This window comes from Triticum dicoccoides, chromosome 5B (genome assembly GCF_002162155.2).
Source record: "Triticum dicoccoides isolate Atlit2015 ecotype Zavitan chromosome 5B, WEW_v2.0, whole genome shotgun sequence".
In the NCBI taxonomy this organism is placed as follows: domain Eukaryota; kingdom Viridiplantae; phylum Streptophyta; class Magnoliopsida; order Poales; family Poaceae; genus Triticum; species Triticum dicoccoides.
Genome location: NC_041389.1, coordinates 302872831 through 302888818, shown reverse-complemented (window position 1 = coordinate 302888818; position 15988 = coordinate 302872831). Strand labels below are relative to the sequence as shown.

Genomic DNA, 15988 nt, shown 5'->3' with positions numbered 1-15988 from the left:
ACTACCCCCGATGGGCAGGGGGGACACAACCCCGATACAGCCTATAGCTATCGGCCATATCCCTCAAGAGTGGCCTAGGCGAGCTTGAATGATGCCAAGACCGTGGCCATCGGCGTCAATCCATCTGACAGTGTAGTGGCGTCACGACCACCACCGCCCCACCGCACCCACGAGAGCATCGCTTGCATGCACAACCCAGACCAAGCCCAACCTCACATACCCAGAGTGACAACTCCGATCCTCTTCGGGCCCATATTTGGCTTGCTCGAGCACAAACCCTAGGTTAGAACCAGCGCCGTCACACACCTCCGGATCGGACCCAGGAGATGGGATGTCCCCACCACCACCCCGCGCCCGCTGTAGGACCACGACCGCGACGCTGTTACCACCAAACCTCCACCGCCCCAACCCACCTCGGCCTATATATCATCCAACCGAGTGTGGGGCCAAAACCACCATGGTTGTCGGCCACCACAACAGGAAAACAGGAGAGCAGCCTCCGGCTCACGCATCCCTAGTCCTCACTACCAGTAGCCACTGCATGCTAGATCTGAGCGAAGCCTGGATAGCCACCAAGGCCACCACCAGCATAACCACCACCCTCTGAGCTACCCATCACGCCGCAAACGCACTTGCACGATGTCGCGTCGTGGTTCCAGTTTTCCGCGCCACACCCTGGCTCGTAGCAGTTGCACCGCATCGGCTCCAACACGGGAGGAGATGAAGCTAGCACATGGCTGCCGGCTCCGACAAAGCTTTGCCAGACTGAGCCCACCAGCAGCGACAAAGAAGAGGGAAGGAGGAGCTTGGTGGCGGCGGCGCGCTAGGGTTCCCTCAGGTCGCCGTGCGGAGCGACTCGGGAGCGGTTGGGTGGTTTTCTGTTTTCTGCTTGCACAAATCCCTTCTCCCCATAGGTATGTTGTTATAATTGTATACCAAATAGCTGTTTAGAGTTTTTCGTCGATAATTGATGGGAGGCTTATCAGAACATAGGGCAAGGTACCAAGCGAGTATGCAACGCCACACACGACACCATGCCCACGCACTCAAAGGCCGTGTTGTAGATCAACTTTGCATAGAGACCCATGTAAGGAAGTCCTCTTAAATGTGGCGCAACACCAGTTTGGGAGAGGCTATCACCTCATGAAAGACCATGTTATTGTGGTGCTTCCATAAACATTGGAAGACTAGGGTCACGCCGGACCTGAGTTCCCTATCGGACTTTAGGTCGCTACACAAGGAGGACAACGACCCGATGAGGTCGAAGTTGAGTGTTGGCATTCACTCCACTCTACTTCATGGCCACAACACGCGGACCAAACTTGTTGTGCCGGACCACATCCAGTAAGCATTATTAATATTTTCTCTCTAAAAAAAGTAAGCATTCTTAATCCGCAAAGATACAGCAATTTGGGATGCATAGCCCAAGTTTGATTTGGCCCATGAGTTGGCTAGAACTTCCAATTCCTACAGCTTCCATAGGATCTCAAAAAAGGAAAAAAAATAACAGCTTCCATAGATGGATCAAAAGCTCATTTCAAAAATGGAAATAGAAAAATGAAAAACTCAACATACGACTCCTTTTTTTTTTTCTTTAACTTCGGATTTCAATCTTGTGACCTTGGATAGACGGCGTTTGATTGCACTACATTGTTCAGGTGGATGGATGGTTGGAAGGGTCACGAGCACAGCAGAGGTTTAGGCCGAGGTATGAGACGAGCATCTCATGGTCACAGCGGAGGAGCTTAGTGATGCCATCCACCTCCTCCTTCCTAGCCAGCGCCTCCTCCATTGCTGGCCACCACTCCGGCACCGCACTTCCGCTAGTGCTGCTTGAACCTTGGTTTGACGTTTCTGCAAGGCACGCCTTTTGTTCTTCCTCTCCGGCGTGTGCGAAGCGCCCCTTGATCCTCCACCGTCTATCCGCGAGTGCCTTCCGGCAAGCGTACTGCAAAGTATAATACAGAAAGAAATGCATGGCTGAGCGAACGAATGAATGCAAATTAACCAGGAGACCGGAAAGCAAATACGTACGGTGATCTTCTTTTGGAAGTTGCGGCGCTTGCGCTTGCTCCGGTATCTCTCGATGCGCTCACGACGCTCCACCGCGCTGTACCTCCGCACCTCCTCGCTCTTCGCCAACGCACGCCGGGAGGCCCGGGATCCCCTGCGACAGCCTCTTGACTCCTGTTCCTGCCGCCGCTTCGTCTGCTGCGGCTTCGGCACCGGCGGCACGAAGGCCGAGTTGCTCCGGGAACACATGCCCTCACTCTTCTAGATGTCTGGTCTCTACAAAACTAAGGTGTTTGTCAATTTCTACACACATGTCTACACAAATTTATGGAAACAGGTTGCAAGAGCTCAGACGGATACATGTGTATCCGACGGACTATGTACGCACTGACATGCATGGTAAAGAGTGTCTCATTTGGTATGACAGTTGTGACAGTGTGTCTACTTAGACACATGGGTACAAATTAAGTTGCATGCTCTATTTATGTGCTAGCTGTGTTCTGAGCTGTAATTCATGTCATGCGTTTAACTACTTGTCATTTATAATACGACTGCACTGCCCGTATGAAAAATGTGTTGCATGTTGCACGCTCTACATGCATAATCCCATGCGTGTACCCACCTACGTGGTTAGTTATTCACAATAGCTACATGTCAGTCGCGTGACTTTCGAATTTGAGTCAGTCAATTCTGGTTGAAGGGCCCCCCGCAAAAAAAATCTAGTTGAAGGGAGAAACAACCTGAGGGGAGGAACCCCATCATCTATCTTAGGGTGGGGGGTGGGGGCGGCAGCACGGCTGTTGTGAAGGTTCACCGGAGAAAAAACCAGGCAAGGCCTGGGGCTAGAGGGATGGCCAGGGGCGGAGGTAGCACGGCAGTGGGAGGAGGTTTCGGGGAGAGCGGGACGGCGAGGCTGCGGGGGAGCGCCACCGCCCGCGGGTGGGGGTGGCTGGCGGTCCGCCCGGTGGTCTGTGGTGGCTGCTGGGGAAAAGATCGGGTGAGGAAGAAAAGAGTCGAGGTGGAAGATGATGCCCTGGATGTTCGATCTTGATCGAACGGTTGAGATTGAAAGCTAGAAATCGACTGACAACTTTAAATTCCAAGCGACTATTTTGTAGCACTCCTTTAGTTATTTCCCTCACTAGTAGAAAAAGGACCTAATATGAGACACATTAGTGCCGGTTTGGTTTTGAGCCGGCACTAATGTGTCCAATAGTACCGGTTCCAACGGCTAGCCGGCCATTCTCATTAGTACCGGTTCGTGGCGAACCTATAGTACCGGTTCGTGGCGAACCTATAGTACCGGTTCGTGCCACGAACCGGTACTAAAGAGGATGGTGGCAGGGTGTTGTCAGTCTGGGGCCCGTCCAGCATCTTTAGTACCGGTTCGTGGCACGAACCGGTACTAAAGGTCGACGTACATAAACCCTTTGTCCCCCCGAGCCACTCTGTTCTTCCCCTTTCCCCTCACTTCCTCTGTTCTTCCCCCTCTCTCCTCGAGCTCCTCACAAATTTTGCCCAAAATTTGTCAAGATTTGAAGGCCCCCATCCATTCAAATGATCACAAAGATTAGCAACTTTGTCCTTTCAACTCTCATTGCTAGATTAGCTCTTGCAATGCTTTGTATAGTGATTAATTTGGGAGGAATAATTATATTTGGTAGTATTTGATTTATATGCAATTTCAGCACAAAAATAACACTTAGTTTGCATATGTAGGTGTGGTTTACTTAGTGCCTTCTAAATCTCCGTCGTAACTACCGTCGATCGTCCGCACAGTCCCGTCGCCGGCACCACCTTCTGGTGAGGCTCTTGTTCATGAATGTTTTACATTACCAAATTGATGTTTATGTGATTTGGATATATAGTTACTCGTATAATTATCTTACCCGTACGTTGTTTGTTATACATAGTGCCATGGTTTTGATATCCGTCCCCGTCGGCCCTCGTCCTTATTATGATTCAGATGTGGTATATTCTCTTTTAAAACTAGTTGTTGCATTTCGTGTTTATGACAAATTATGCCCATCAAGTTGACATAGATATTTTTATCTAGGAGGTATGTGAACCGGAAATTCCAACCGACCCTATTGTCGAGAGGTTAAATTTAGTTGAAAGAGAAAATGAGTATTTGAAAGAAAAATTGAAAAGAATTGAGGGGGAGAAGATGGAATTAGAGTTGCAGGTTGCCGATGTCGTCGATGATCACAAGATCAAGATGGAGAAAATGAGGTTGAAGATTAGAAAGATTAGAAAATATGCCATTGATAGTGTGGCTTGGTATCATTATGTTGTTGGATCAATTATTACCTTAATTGCGATCTTCATCGCATTTGTTGTTGCATTTAAATTCTTTATCTAGAGAGTTATTTGTATGTTGCATTTGATTAAGTGTTGTATATGAACTTTATGTATGAACTTTATGTATGAACTTGTATTAATTTGGTCTATTCGGTGTTGTGTAATGAAGATGAGCCGACAATGGATGTATGATGACAGATGCTCTCCCGAGTTCATTAATGGCGTGCATACTTTTCTGCTTGTCGCTGAGGCAAACAAGCGGGCGGATGGTTTTATGCCTTGTCCATGTGCTGGCTGTAAGAATGGTCACAGTTACTCTACGTCAAGAACCATTCACGTCCACCTATTTGAGTCCGGTTTCATGCCCCACTATAATGTTTGGACCAAGCACGGAGAAATAGGGGTTATGATGGAAGACAATGAAGAAGAAGAGGACGACGACGGCTATCCTGGCCATGGGTTCCCTGAATATGATGATACAACAATGGGGGAAGAAGCTGAGCTGGCAATGCAAAAAGAAGCTGAAGAAGAGGCATCAGATGAGCCCGCTGATGATCTAGGTCGGGCCATTGCCGATGCAAAGAGAAACTGCGCAAGTGATCTGGAGAGGACGAAGTTGCAGCGCATGTTAGAGGATCACAAGAAATTGTTGTACCCGAATTGCGAAGCTGACAAAAAAAAGTTGGGCACCACACTTGAATTGCTGCAATGGAAGGCAGAGAATGGTGTATCTGACAAGGGATTTGGAAAGTTGCTGGTAATGATAAAGAATATGCTTCCAAAGGACAACGAATTGCCCGAGAGTACGTATGAAGCAAAGAAGGTTGTCTGCCCTCTAGGGTTAGAGGTGAAAAAGATACATGCATGCCCTAATGACTGCATCCTCTACCGCGGTGAGTACGAGGATTTGAATGCTTGCCCAGTATGCGGTGCATTGTGTTATAAGATCAGTCACGATGACCCTGGTGATGTCGAGGCTGAGCATCCTAGGAAGAAGATTCCTGCCAAGGTGATGTGGTATACTCCTATAATACCATGGTTGAAACATTTGTTCCAAAACAAAGAGCATGTGAAGGCGACGCGGTGGCACGCAGAAGACTGTAAGAAAGACGGAAAGTTGAGAGTACCCGCTGACGGTTCGTAGTGGAGAAAAATCGAGAGAAAGTACTGGGAGGAGTTTGCAGGTGACCCAAGGAACGTATGGTTTGGTCTAAGTGCAGATGGCATTAATCCTTTTGGGGAGCAGAGCAGCAACCATAGCACGTGGCCTGTGACTCTATGTTTGTATAACCTTCCTCCTTGGTTGTGCATGAAGCGGAAGTTCATTATGATGCCAGTGCTCATCCAAGGCCCTAAGCAACCCGGCAACGACATTGATGTGTACCTAAGGCCATTAATTGAAGAACTCTTACAACTGTGGAATGGAACAGGTGTACGTGCATGGGATGAGCACATGGGGGAAGAATTTGACCTGAAGGCGTTGCTGTTCGTGACCATCAATGATTGGCCTGCTCTCAGTAACCTTTCAGGACAGACAAACAAGGGATACCGCGGATGCACACACTGTTTGGATGATACCGACAGTATATATTTGAATAGTTGTAAGAAGAATGTGTACCTGGGACATCGTCGATTTCTTCCGAGCAGGCATCCCGTAAGAAAGAAAGGCAAGCATTTCAAAGGTGAGGCGGATCACCGGACGAAGCCTCGACACCGTACTGGTGCTGATGTACATGATATGGTCAAGGATTTGAAGGTAATCTTTGGAAGGGTCCTGGCGGACAACTTGTTCCGAAGGACGCTGACGGACGCGCACCCATGTGGAAGAAGAAATCTATATTTTGGGACCTGCCTATTGGAAAGACCTAGAGGTCCGCTCCGCAATCGACGTGATGCACGTGACGAAGAATCTTTGCGTGACCCTGCTTGGCTTTTTGGGTGTGTATGGGAAGACAAAAGATACACCAGAGGCACGGGAGGACCAACAACGTATGCATGGAAAAGACGACATACATCTGGCCAGCTACGCTCTTACCAAAGAAGAGAAGGAAATCTTCTTCGAATGCCTGCTCAGCATGAAGGTACCATCTGGCTTCTCGTCGAATATAAAGGGAATAATAAATATGGCAGAGAAAATGTTCCAGAACCTAAAGTCTCATGACTGCCATGTGATTATGACGCAACTCCTTCCGGTTGCATTGAGGGGGCTTCTACCGGAAAACGTTCGATTGGCCATTGTGAAGCTATGTGCATTCCTCAATGCAATCTCTCAGAAGGTAATCAATCCAGAAATCATACCAAGGTTACAGAATGATTTGGTGTAATGTCTTGTCAGTTTCGAGTTGGTGTTCCCACCATCCTTCTTCAACATCATGACGCACGTCCTAGTTCACCTTTGCGAAGAAACTAACGTTTTGGGTCCTGTATTTCTACACAATATGTTCCCTTTTGAAAGGTTCATGGGAGTCTTGAAGAAATATGTTCATAATCGTGCTAGGCCAAAAGGAAGCATCTCGAAGGGCCATGAAAATGAGGAGGTCATTGAGTTTTGTATTGACTTTATTCCTGACCTTAAGCCGATTGGTGTTCCTAAATCGCGGCATAAGGGCAGACTGGAAGGAAAAAGGCACGCTAGGAGGGCATCAAATAATATGTATGGACGGGCATTGTCTCACTGAAGCACACTACACAGTTCTACAGAATTCCGCCTTGGTGGCTCAGTATATGGAGGAACACAAGAATTTTCTACAGTCCAAATACCCGGAGAAGTCTGACGACTGGATTACACGCGAACAAACGAGGACTTTCGCCGGTTGGTTGCAGAAACGTGCCCTGGATGATGGCGATATTCAAAATGACATGTACTCGCTGTCCTAGTTACCATCTTCGAATATAATGACTTTCAAAGGGTACCAGATAAATGGGAATACATTTTACACGATCGCCCAAGATAAGAAGAGCACCAACCAAAACAGTGGTGTCCGCTTTGTTGCAACAACCAACACGGGAAAGGAAACATATTATGGTTACATAGAGGACATATGGGAACTTAACTATGGATCAGGTGATTTGAAGGTCCCTTTGTTTCGGTGCAAATGGGTCAATATGACACGAGGCGGGGTAACGGAAGACCCGCAGTACGGAATGACAACAGTGGATCTCAACAATCTTGCATATGCAGACAAACCATTCGTCCTAGCCAATGATGTGGCGCAGGTTTTTTATGTGAAAGACATGTCTACCAGGCCGAGAAAAAGAAAAGATAAGGAAGCGAATGGATCATACGACGAGCCAAAGCGCCACATAGTTCTTTCAAGAAAAAGAAACATCGTGGGAGTGGATGACAAGACAGACATGTCACAAGATTATGAAAAGTTTGATGAAATTGCTCCATTCACAGTGAATATTGACCCGAGCATCCAGTTAAATGATGAAGATTTTCCCTGGCTACGGCGCAAAGGGACACACGAGAAGAAAAAGTTTCACACCCAAAGATCTGGGATGTGATCGGCTTCACTATCATCACTTTCTTCTGTGTTTCACACCCAGGAGGGAATGTCTGTAATAGTTAGGGTAGTTCATTATGTGTTTTGGCATTTGAAACGCGAAGAAATTTTATGTGCAAACAAATTCTTTTTCATGCATTTACTGATTTTTTTTCCAGCTAAATGACCCTGAAATTGAAAAGCATTTGAAATGAACTCAGAAAAGGTTGAAAGTTGGCATGGTATCATAATATCATACAAATAGCATGTGCAAAAAAGTAAAGAGGGTTACGGCAAAAACTGGATACACTTCGTGTACAAAATGAACAATCTTTTTCGAAGTATCAGGGTTTCCAACGAAAACTGAAATGTTACAAAGGCATTTCATTTTTTAAATAACCTAAGCATTACCAAATTGAATATAATGATAAAACACACTAATATTAAACATAAGAAAAAAGAATCACTGAAAAATATTTTCCAAAGTTAAGTTATTCACAAACTAGTGATTCACACAAATTTCAAATAATTCAAAATTTAAACTATTCAAATTTGAAAACTACCGGCACTAACAGATCAAAGTTTGTAAATTTTTGTACCTAAAGCAAAAATATTCACAAAGAAACTCTAAATACAGCAAAAAACAACTCAAAAATAAATAAAACAAATAAAAAAGCAAAAAAATTAAGAAAATAAAAAAAGCCCGCCTACTTGGCCAAAGCGGCCTGCATACGACTAGAAACTCAACCTTTTGTTGGGCCAGGATGCAGGCCCGCAAAGGCCCAGTAGGCCCACATGGCAGCAATGAATTGGTAGGCCCAGTACGCCTGCTTAGGAGAGGAGCTCGAGAGAGCTACCACACTGGGGCTTATAAACCAGTGCGGTAGCCCTTCGACTAGCGAGGTGGGACTAAACTTGCCGCACCGCACTGCGCCAGCGCACCCCCCACTAGTGCAGAACCGGGCAATAGCACCGGTTCGTAAGGCCCTTTAGTGTCGGTTCCATAACCGGCACTAAAGTGTGGGCACTAAAGGCCCCCCCTTTAGTACCGGTTCAACACGAACCGGTGCTAAAGGGAAACCACGTGGCACGAGCCAGCTCCAGGGGCCTGGAGTCCTTTAGTACCGGTTGGTAAGATAAGATTTGGGGGGTTTTAGTTTTATGATTTCTTTTTCATTTAATTTTGTGTTTCCATTTTAATTCTTTTTCGTTTGCTGGTATTTTACGATACTACACATTGTACACATTATGCATATATATATATATATATATATATAATTTCTAGTAGAACCAATCATGCATATATATATCATCAATATCTCACAAACCATCATATTAATTAATTCACACATACACACATGTATAGCTCGATCCGGATGGCTGAAAGAACAAAGATCGATTCGTTAATATATCTTCAAGTCATTTAAAACATGTGATGATCACCAGATACCCGCTTATATAAATATATATACCTCGCCGGTCTTTGTTGTTTCAGGATCAACATGTTCTTCTTCATCGTCATAATCGTAGTTCATGACTTCATCAATTCGGTCGTCGCGATCGAATATCATATCACCCTCTCCGGTGTTGTTTAGAAATTCGGAGCCATCATAATCTTCTTCATTCTGATCATCATTTGGCCCGCGTATCATATCGAACATGGTCTGTTCTCCCTCTCTGTCGGTATTGTCTGCCATAGCTTTTATTTAACTAATTCAAAAGAAATATAAAATAATTTAGTATTCAAATTACATTGTCTCGAATAATAGATATAATCTCGAATACTTCGTCTAGAATAATAGATATAATCTCGAATACATCGTCTCGAATAATATATAATATTGAATAGTACATCACTGGCTAGCTAATTAAAGATCGAATACTACAGAAGAATCTAGGACACTCGCGGTTCCTGCGGCGCGGGCGGTGGACACCCAAAGAGAAGGAACCCTCACAGGATCATACCTGAAGTGAGATCCCCGAAGATACTGCCAGGTATTGGAGAACCTGCCGCCCTCTAACGCAACCATGTAGCGATGGACGTGCTCGTCCTCCTCCCTGACACGGCGACGTACCACCTCCGGCGGGGCCGGGTCCCTCCGCACCGAAACTTGCCCACGCGAACGCCACCAAACGAGATCAGGGTCGACGACGGGACCCGGGGCCGGGTTCCTCATCAAGCGGCGCGCCCCTCCAGGCAGCACCTCCCAGTGCCAGCCCGGCGGAGCCCAGTCCCAGACATGGGTCGGCTAGACGTCGTCGCGGACAGGTCGACGGCGAGGATGCGGGCCGGGCATCGTCGAGAACAAATACTAGCTATATGCCCGCAAAAAGTAACAATTTTTTAATGATTGGATTTTGATAACTAAAATTTCTAACATTTCTATATAACACTAATTATGCTAATCTAAATAATCTAAATAACACTAAAATTTCTAACATTTCTAACATTTCTATATAACACTAATTTCTAACATTTCTATATAACACTAATTTTTAACTGATTAAACACTAATTATATCCATCTAACATGCATTCATACATATATAATAGTGAAAAAATAATAATCTAAATAATCTAAACTAATTAAACATACAAAATATGTGTGTGTGTGTGTGTACTAATTAAACACTAATTATCTAAACTAATTAAACATACAAAATAATAATCTAAATAATCTAAACTAATTAAAGACTAATTATCTAAATTAATTAAACATGCTTGTGTGTGTGTGTGTACGGGCTCGGGGAGGGCTCACAGCGGGCGACGGCGACGGCGAGGCGACGGCGAGGCGACAGCGAGGCGAGGCGACGGTGTGGCGACGGGGACGGCGAGGCGACGGCGAGGCGACGGCAGGGACGGCGCGACGGGGACGGGGACGGCGCGACGGGGACGGGCCCGGGGCGGCGACGGAGACGGGGGCGGCGACGGGGACGGGGGCGGCGACGGAGACGAGCGGTGACGGAGACGATCGAGGGCGGCGGCGACGGCGACGGAGACGGAAACAGAGGAACGAACAGAGAGGGAAACTGAAATTTTCGTAGCCGTTGTATATATAGAAGGCACCTTTAGTACCGGTTGGAACCACCAACCGGTACTAAAGGCCTGTTTTGGCCAGGCCAAGCGGTGGGAAGCGACCCTCTTTAGTACCGGGTGGTGGCACAAACCGGTACTAAAGGCCCCCCTTTACTACCGGTTTGTGCCACGACCCGGTACTAAAGGGGGTGCGCTGGCGTAGGTGCGGTGCGGCAAGTTTAGTCCCACCTCGCTAGCCGAGGGGCGACCGCACTGGTTTATAAACCCCCGTGCGGTCACTCTCTCGAGCTCCTCTCCAAAGCAGGCTTACTGGGCCTACGTGTTCTTTGCAGTCCTGTGGGCCCACTTGGCCTTTGCGGGCCTGCATCCTGGCCCAACGACAGGTTGGGTTTCTAGTCCTATGCAGGCCGCTCTGGCCTAGTAGGCGGGCTTATTTTTATTTTATTTTTTTGCTTTATTTATTTTTGTGTTGTTTTTTTTGTGTATTTAGAGTTTCTTTGTGAATATTTTTGTTTTAGGTACAAAAAATTACAAACTTTCTGTTAGTGCCCGTAGTTTTCAAATTTGAATAGTTTAAATTTTGAATTATTTGAAATTAGTGTGAATCACTAGTTTGTGAATAACTTAACTTTAAAAATCAGTAAAGGCATGAAAGAATTTGTTTGCACATAAAATTTCTTCGCGTTTCAAATGCCAAAACACATAACTACCCTAACTATTACAGAGATTCCCCTCTCGGTGCGAAACACAGAAGAAAGTGATGATAGCTAGTGAAGCCGATCACATCCCAGATCTTTGGGTGTGAAACTTTTTCTTCGCGTGTGTCCCTTTGCGCCGTAACCATGGAAAATCTTCATCATTTAACGGGATGCTCGGGTCAATATTCACTGTGAATGGAGCAATTTCATCAAACTTTTCCTAATCTTCTGACTTGTCTGTCTTGTCATCCACTCCCACGATGTTTCTCTTCCCAGAAAGAACTATGTGCCGCTTTGGCTCATCGTATGATGCATTCGCTTCTTTATATTTTCTTTTTCTTGGCTTGGTAGACATGTCCTTCACATAGAAAACCTGTACCACATCATTGGCTAGGACGAATGGTTTGTCTGCATACGCAAGATTGTTGAGATCCACTGTTGTCATTCCGTACTGCGGGTCTTCCGTTACCCCACCTCGTGTCATATTGACCCATTTGCACCGAAACAAAGGGACCTTTAAACCACGTCGATAGTCAAGTTCCCATATGTCCTGTATATAACCATAATATGTTTCCTTTCCCGTCTTGGTTTCTGCATCAAAGCGGACACCACTGTTTTGGTTGGTGCTCTTCTTATCTTGGGCGATCGTGTAAAATGTATTACCATTTATCTCGTACCCTTTGATAGTCATTATATTCGAAGATGGTAACTGGGACAGCAAGTACAGGTCATCTTCAATAGAGGTGTCATGCATGGTACGTGTCTGCAACCAGCTGGCGAAACTCCTGGTTTGTTCACGTGTAATCCAGTCATCAGACCGCTCCGAGTGTTTGGAGCGTAGCAAATTCTTGTGTTCATCCATATACGGAGCCACCAAGGCGGAATTCTGTAGAACTGTGTAGTGTGCTTCAGTTAGAGAATGTCCGTCCATACATATTATTTGTTCCCCTCCTAGCGTGCCTTTTCCATCCAGTCTGCCCTTATGCCGCGATTCAGGAACACCAATTGGCTTAAGGTCAGGAATAAAGTCAATACAAAACTCAATGACCTCCTCATTTTGATGGCCCTTGGAGATGCTTCCTTCTGGCCTAGCACGGTTATGAACATATTTCTTTAAGACTCCCATGAACCTCTCAAAGGGGAACATATTGTGTAGAAATACAGGACCCAAAACGTTAATCTCTTGGCACAGGTGAACTAGGACGTGTGTCATGATGTTGAAGAAGGATGGTGGGAACACCAACTCGAAACTGACAAGACATTGCACCAAATCATTCTGTAACCTTGGTATGATTTCTGGATCGATTACCTTCTGAGAGATTGCATTGAGAAATGCACATAGCTTCACAATGGCTAATCGAACATTTTCCGGTAGAAGCCCCCTCAATGCAACCGGAAGCAGTTGCGTCATAATCACGTGGCAGTCATGAGACTTTAGGTTCTGGAACTTTTTCTCTGCCATGTTTATTATTCCCTTTATATTCGACGAGAAGCCAGACGGTACCTTAATACTGAGCAGGCATTCAAAGAAGATTTCCTTCTCTTCTTTGGTAAGAGCGTAGCTTGCATGACCTTGATGTATGACGTCTTCTCCGTGCATACGTTGCTGGTCCTCCCGTGCCTCAGGTGTATCTTTTGTCTTCCCATACATGCCCAAGAAGCCAAGCAGGGTCACGCAAAGATTCTTCGTCACGTGCATCACGTCGATTGCGGAGCGGACCTCTAGGTCTTTCCAATATGGCTGGTCCCAAAATATAGATTTCTTCTTCCACATGGGTGCGCGTCCATCAGCATCCTTTGGAACAGATTGTCCGCCAGGACCCTTTCCAAATATCACCTTCAAATCCTTGACCATATCATGTACATCAACACCAGTACGGTGGCGAGGCTTCGTCCAGTGATCCGCCTCACCTTTGAAATGCTTGCCTTTCTTTCTTACGGGATGCCTGCTCGGAAGAAATTGACGATGTCCCAGGTACACATTCTTCTTACAACTATTCAAATATATACTGTCGGTATCATCCAAACAGTGCGTGCATCCGTGGTATCCCTTGTTTGTCTGTCCTGAAAGGTTACTGAGAGCAGGCCAATCATTGATGGTCACGAACAGCAATGCCTTTAGGTCAAATTCTTCCTGTTTGTGCTCATCCCATGCACGTACACCTGTTCCATTCCACAGTTGTAAGAGTTCTTCAACTAATGGCCTTAGATACACATCAATGTCGTTGCCGGGTTGTTTAGGGCCTTGGATGAGCACTGGCATCATAATGAACTTCCGCTTCATGCACAACCAAGGAGGAAGGTTATACAAACATAGAGTCACAGGCCAGGTGCTATGGTTGTTGCTCTGCTCCCCAAAAGGATTAATTCCATCTGCGCTTAGACCAAACCATACGCTCCTTGCGTCATCTGCAAACTCCTTCCCGTACTTTCTTTCGATTTTTCTCCACTGCGACCCGTCAGCGGGTACTCTCAACTTTCCGTCTTTCTTACGGTCTTCTCTGTGCCATCGCATCGCCTTGGGATGCTCTTTGTTTTGGAACAAACGTTTCAACCGTGGTATTATAGGAGAATACCACATCACCTTGGCAGGAATCTTCTTCCTGGGGCGCTCGCCCTCGACATCACCATGCTCATCGCGGCTGATCTTATAGCGCAATGCACCACATACCGGGCAAGCGTTCAAATCCTCGTACTCACCGTGGTAGAGGATGCAAGCATTAGGGCATGCATGTATCTTCTGCACCTCTAACCATAGAGGTCAGACAGCCTTCTTTGCTTCGTACGTACTCTCGGGCAATTCGTTGTCCTTTGGAAGCATATCCTTTATCATTACCAGCAACTTTCCAAATCCCTTGTCAGATACACCATTCTCTGCCTTCCACTGCAGCAATTCCAGTGTGGTGCCCAGCTTTTTCTTGTCACCTACGCAATTCGGGTACAACAATTTTTTGTGATCCTCTAACATGCGATGCAACTTCTTCTTCTCCAAATCACTTGCGCAGTTTCTCTTTGCATCGGCAATGGCCCGACCTAGATCATCAACGGGCTCATCTGATGCCTCTTCTTCAGCTTCTTCCCGCATTGTCGGCTTATCTTCTTCCCGCATTACCGGCTCAGCTTCTTCCCCCATTGTTGTATCATCGTATTCAGGGAACCCATGGCCAGGATAGCTGTCGTCGTCCTCTTCTTCTTCATTGTCTTCCATCATAACCCCTCTTTCTCCGTGCTTGGTCCAAACATTATAGTGGGGCATGAAACCGGACTCAAACAGGTGGACGTGAATGGTTCTTGACGTAGAGTAATTGCGACCATTCTTACAGCCAGCACATGGACAAGGCATAAAACCATCCGCCCGCTTGTTTGCCTCAGCCGCAAGCAAAAAAGTATGCACGCCCTCAACGAACTGGGGAGAGCATCGGTCATCGTACATCCATTGCCGGCTCATCTTCATTACGCAACACCGAATAGACCAAATTAATACAAGTTCATACATAAAGTTCATACAACACATAAATGCAACAAACAAATAACTCTCTAGCTAAAGCATTTAAATGCAACAACAAATGCGATCAAGATCGCAACTAAGGTAACAATTGATCCAACAGCATAATGATACCATGCCTCACTATCGATGGCATATTTTCTAATCTTTCTAATCTTCAAGAGCATTTTCTCCTTCTTGATCTTGTGATCATCGATGACATCGGCAACATGCAACTCCAATTCCATCTTCTCCCCCTCAATTCTTTTCAATTTTTCTTTCAAGTACTCGTTTTCTCTTTCAACTAAATTTAACCTCTCGACAATAGGGTCGGTTGGAATTTCCGGTTCACATACCTCCTAGATAAAAATATCTATGTCAACTTGATGGGCATAATTTGTCATAAACACGAAATGCAACAAATAGTTTTAAAAGAGAATATACCACATCCAAATCATAACAAGGACGAGGGCCGACGGGGACGGATATCAAAACCATGGCACTATGTATAACAGAGAACGTACGGGTAAGATAATTATTATACGAGTAACTATATATCCAAATCACACAAACATCAATTTTTTATATAAAATTTCATGAACAAGAGGCTCACCACAAGGTGGTGCCGGCGACGGGACGATGCGGGCGATCGACGGTGGTTACGACGGAGATTTAGAAGGCACTAAGTAAACCACACCTACATATGCAAACTAAGTGTTATTTTGACCTCAAATTGCATATAAATCAAATACTAGCACATATATATATTTCCTCCCAAATTACTAAACTCACAAATTAATAACTATATAAAGCATTGCAAGAGCTAATCTAGCAATGAGAGATGAAAGGACAAAGTTGCTAACCTTTGTGATCACTTGAATGGATGGGGGCCTTCAAATCTTGACAAATTTTGGGCAAAATGTGTGATGAGCTCGAGGGGAGAAGAGGAAGAACAGAGAGGAGAGGAGAGG

The 15988-nt window shown here is 45.7% G+C and overlaps 1 protein-coding gene across 1 annotated transcript; it reads right to left on the bottom strand.

Moving 5' to 3' along the window:
* Positions 1-1401: 1401 nt before the first annotated feature.
* Positions 1402-2331, bottom strand: LOC119305429. The gene is made up of 2 exons (XM_037581945.1): positions 2035-2331; positions 1402-1948 (listed from the first exon to the last, which is right to left on the bottom strand). Exons 1-2 carry the CDS (start codon positions 2260-2262, stop codon positions 1655-1657), a joined length of 522 nt encoding a protein of 173 aa, XP_037437842.1. The 5' UTR covers positions 2263-2331; the 3' UTR covers positions 1402-1654.
* Between the last annotated feature and the right edge of the window lie 13657 nt (positions 2332-15988).